Source organism: Vigna umbellata, chromosome 4 (assembly GCF_029865625.1).
Source record: "Vigna umbellata cultivar VRB3 chromosome 4, Vumbellata_1.0, whole genome shotgun sequence".
Classification (NCBI taxonomy): Eukaryota; Viridiplantae; Streptophyta; class Magnoliopsida; order Fabales; family Fabaceae; genus Vigna; species Vigna umbellata.
Window position 1 is genome coordinate 48,981,564 of NC_142168.1, and position 3,908 is coordinate 48,985,471.

The 3,908-nt window shown below is 31.4% G+C and overlaps 1 protein-coding gene across 1 annotated transcript; it reads left to right on the forward strand.

The window, feature by feature from the left end:
• The first annotated feature begins 798 nt into the window (after nt 1–798).
• Nucleotides 799–3,562, forward strand: LOC124824690 (NAC domain-containing protein 1-like). The gene is made up of 3 exons (XM_047297166.2): nt 799–1,234; nt 1,566–1,861; nt 2,538–3,562. The coding sequence occupies exons 1-3, from the start codon at nt 1,069–1,071 to the stop codon at nt 3,129–3,131; spliced, it is 1,056 nt and encodes a 351-aa protein (XP_047153122.1). The 5' UTR covers nt 799–1,068; the 3' UTR covers nt 3,132–3,562.
• The last annotated feature ends 346 nt before the right edge of the window (nt 3,563–3,908 follow it).

A 3,908-nucleotide genomic window follows, 5' to 3' on the forward strand; every position in this document is an offset into this window, starting at 1 on the left:
AACAAATCAAAATCACATCCTATGATTAAAGAAAATTAAAATTATAATTCAGTGCTAATTATTAGAAACTATTTGAAGTATAGTCAATGCTATCCTTTATAACAAACGGTTCTTAGTAGCTATTTGCGCCGCCATTCCCATTCAATCACCATAGAGAAGATGATAGGGTTTTAGAAAACCAAATTAATCTATACAATTAATTGAAAACATATTAAATTTGAATATCTTTTATTTCACTGAACTTTGATTGCGTGTACTTATATTTACCAGGCAAATTTGTAGTTCAGTTTTAATAATAAGATTTTCTAATTTATTTAAAATTATAATTCTAATAATAATTACACTATTTGTATTATAAATCCCGTCATTTTATATTCTTATTATAAAATATTTTACAATCTTCACTTTTTTATTATAGCGAAAAGGTAAAATTAACTGAAAGTAAATTATAAACATTGGTTTAATGAAGTGAAATTTATATTAAAGTAAAACTAAATAAAAATAAGTAAACGATAATAAAGATATTTTAATAAAAGAATCCAACAAAAGTGAATCAAAATAATTCCAAAACAATGTTACCCACCAATCATTCTACCTTGATTTTGGTGGACACGTGTGGCAAGCTTATCTCAATGATGACTAAGTCACTTACCCGACATCGTGAAGACCCTCGTTTCAAGGTCATAGATTTCCTACAAAACGACAAAATAGAAAGTGTGAGTATGTGATTTCACAAGCCAATCTAGGGTTCCTTCCATGGTGTGCCAAAGTGACCATTTTCTCTCTCTAACTTTGGCCATCCACCACATTACTTTCTCTCTCTTCAAATGGTCCCTACTTTGGAAAACTTTGAACCTTCATCCCCCTTTTCTGCCTTGGCCTAATCTCTTCACAAATTCCACACCCATAAAAGGCCTTCCACTCTTCAAACCCCAAATATTTCAATCCTCTCTCAAGGTTATAGCTTGTGTCTTTGTGTTCATTTTTCACTAAACCCACCCAACCTTACACCCAAAAACATTCTTTCTCTTTGCATAGTTTTCTTTGTTAGTTAGTTGAATTAGGGTTATGGGAACCCCACAATCCAACAACTTGCCCCCAGGATTTAGGTTCCACCCTACAGATGAAGAGCTCATTCTTCATTACCTTAGGAAAAAGGTGGCCTCCATTCCTTTGCCAGTTTCCATCATTGCTGAGGTTGATATCTACAAGTGTGATCCATGGGAGCTACCAGGTTTGTCACCTTTTCTGTCACTATATATACAACATGAGAAGTGACCAATTTTCATGGCTTAAATTTTTTCTTTTAATGCTAATGTTTGAGATTGTTTTATATCAACAATGTTAATATAGTTAGTATTTATTAATCAAAAATTTGAATCTATCATTTCTCTCATCTCTTTTATCACTTTTTTCCAAATAACTTTATATGGTAGGGCAGTGGAATGAATCGATCTCTCTTACTCTTTTTCTAACTTTACCACATGTCAAGTGTGTTATTTGTGTGGTGTTGTTTTTTGTGATGGGAAAGATGGTTTTGGTTTTGGTTTTGGTTTGTTGAACAGCTAAGGCTGCGTTTGGGGAGAAAGAGTGGTACTTTTTCAGTCCGAGAGACCGGAAGTACCCAAATGGAGCTCGGCCAAACAGGGCAGCTGCTTCAGGGTATTGGAAGGCAACAGGCACTGATAAGAACATAGTTGCATCATTGGGTGGAGGAGTGAGAGAACATTTTGGTGTGAAGAAGGCTTTGGTGTTCTACAAAGGAAAACCCCCAAAGGGTGTCAAGACCAATTGGATCATGCATGAATATCGCCTTGTTGACACCAATAAACCTGTTAGGATCAAAGACACTTCCATGAGAGTGAGTTTTCCTATATATGTATTTTCATACTTTTAATATACATCAACTTTTCTTCACCTCCCTCCTATTGTCATTCATAATTTTTTTTTTCTGAAATACCATTTCAGTTTAAGAAAGTATTACTTTCATAATCAATAAATTTTTACAAATTTTATATTTATTATATTTTTTTATAAATACAAAAATTAATTTTCTTTTATCAACTAATAAAATATTTCTAAAAGTGAATTGTTAAATGGTTTATCTAGTATAATTTGTGTGTGTGTGTGTGTTAAAAAGTGAAACAATCATTTCTTCGTCATGTAATAACTTATGCATGTTTCAGAATATAGATCCTGACCCTTCAAATGGAAGTTTGAATTTTATAATTTTTTAGATTAAAAACTGTGATTAAAAAGTACTAAATATGGTCAATCAAGATTTCTAATGAGTAAAGTACTTTATTTCATTTAATTTATAAAGGGTATTTTCTGCATAAAGGAAAAGAGTATTTTTCTACATGTATTCAGAGAAGAAAAGAGGATTTTCTACCAGTAATAGTATATAAACACTTGTTTTTTTTTTCAATAAAAACATATTCGGGACTTGTTATTTTCTCTCTCTCATATATATAGTCTATAAATATCATTCTTTTATCAGTAACTAATTAATTAACTAAATACTTTTTTTTTGTTAGTTGGATGACTGGGTTCTATGCCGGATATACAAGAAGTCGAAACACAGTCTAAGTTCAATCACAGAGGCAGCACAAACAGTGGAAATAAAAGAGCAAGAAGAAGCAGAAGATCAAGAAGAGCAAATGAAAGAAGGCTTTTCTTTTTCAGCAATCTCCAACACTGCAACACCTCTTCTCCCTCCTCCACAAGCCACACTCATATCTCAAAAATCTCTATCCTTCTCCAACCTCTTGGATGCAACAGACTTTTACATGCTCAGCACCATCTTATCAGAGAACCATAACTCCAGTAATTACCCAAACACAACTGAACCATTGTTCAACTCTGAGAATCTGGATCATGAAACCCAGCAGAATTTCTACAACAACAACACTGATATTAACAATAGTACCTGTTTCATTCAGAAGAACCCTTCGGCGATTGCCCACATGGATGAGAACATGATGTACCCTCCAAAGAAACACCATAGTTCCTCTTGCCATTTTCCTAACACCACCCTCCAAAACCAGAACCCCCAACGGAACTTCATCTTCAAGCAGCCTCACATGAATCACCAGCTACTTCCGGGTCCCCAATATCTTCAATTTCAGTGATAAAACCAAAACACAAAACAATATCATGCAAGTTACACACAAAAAAAAAAATAGGGGAGAAAATTTAAAAAACGGGGAAATATCTATTAGCACAGGGAAAGATAACAATAATGTTCCTTTACTTTCTTTTACTTTTTTGTTGTTGTTGAAATTATGGCGAAAAGGGTTTCATTTTATTCGTAGTATATTCGTCTGAGGAAGTCCTGGAATACTGAACATGTTCATGGAAAAAACCAGAGAATAGTTAGATACGGCTTGACAAGGAAAAAGTTTCACTATTGAACGGTTAAAAAAAGTCCACCAATAACGTACAAAATGTTCATTTGTACGTGTTGGGTTGGCAAATTGGTTTTGATTATTATGTGTACTTTGTAGACTTTGTATTTGTATTGGTTGGATTGTGATATTATTATATTCTTTTTCCGATTAAATTTTCTTTTCGACTTGGGTTATCACCATTTGTCATTTTTGTAAATATTTTTTTGTTTAAAGTTTATTATAAGCTAATAATTAAGATATGATATTTTTAACATTCTATAATATTATTTTTCTAATTAGATAATTTTACTCCTTAATAAATAAAAATAATTTATTTAGTAAAATAAATCGTTGAATAATTTATTTATTTTAAAATAATTAAAAACTTCATCTGTTTTATATAATTTTTTAATATTATTTTCATGAAAATATATATATATATATATATATATATATATATATATATATATATATAATTTTGTTGCAATAAAAATACAACATGTGCCCATAAGCGTATGT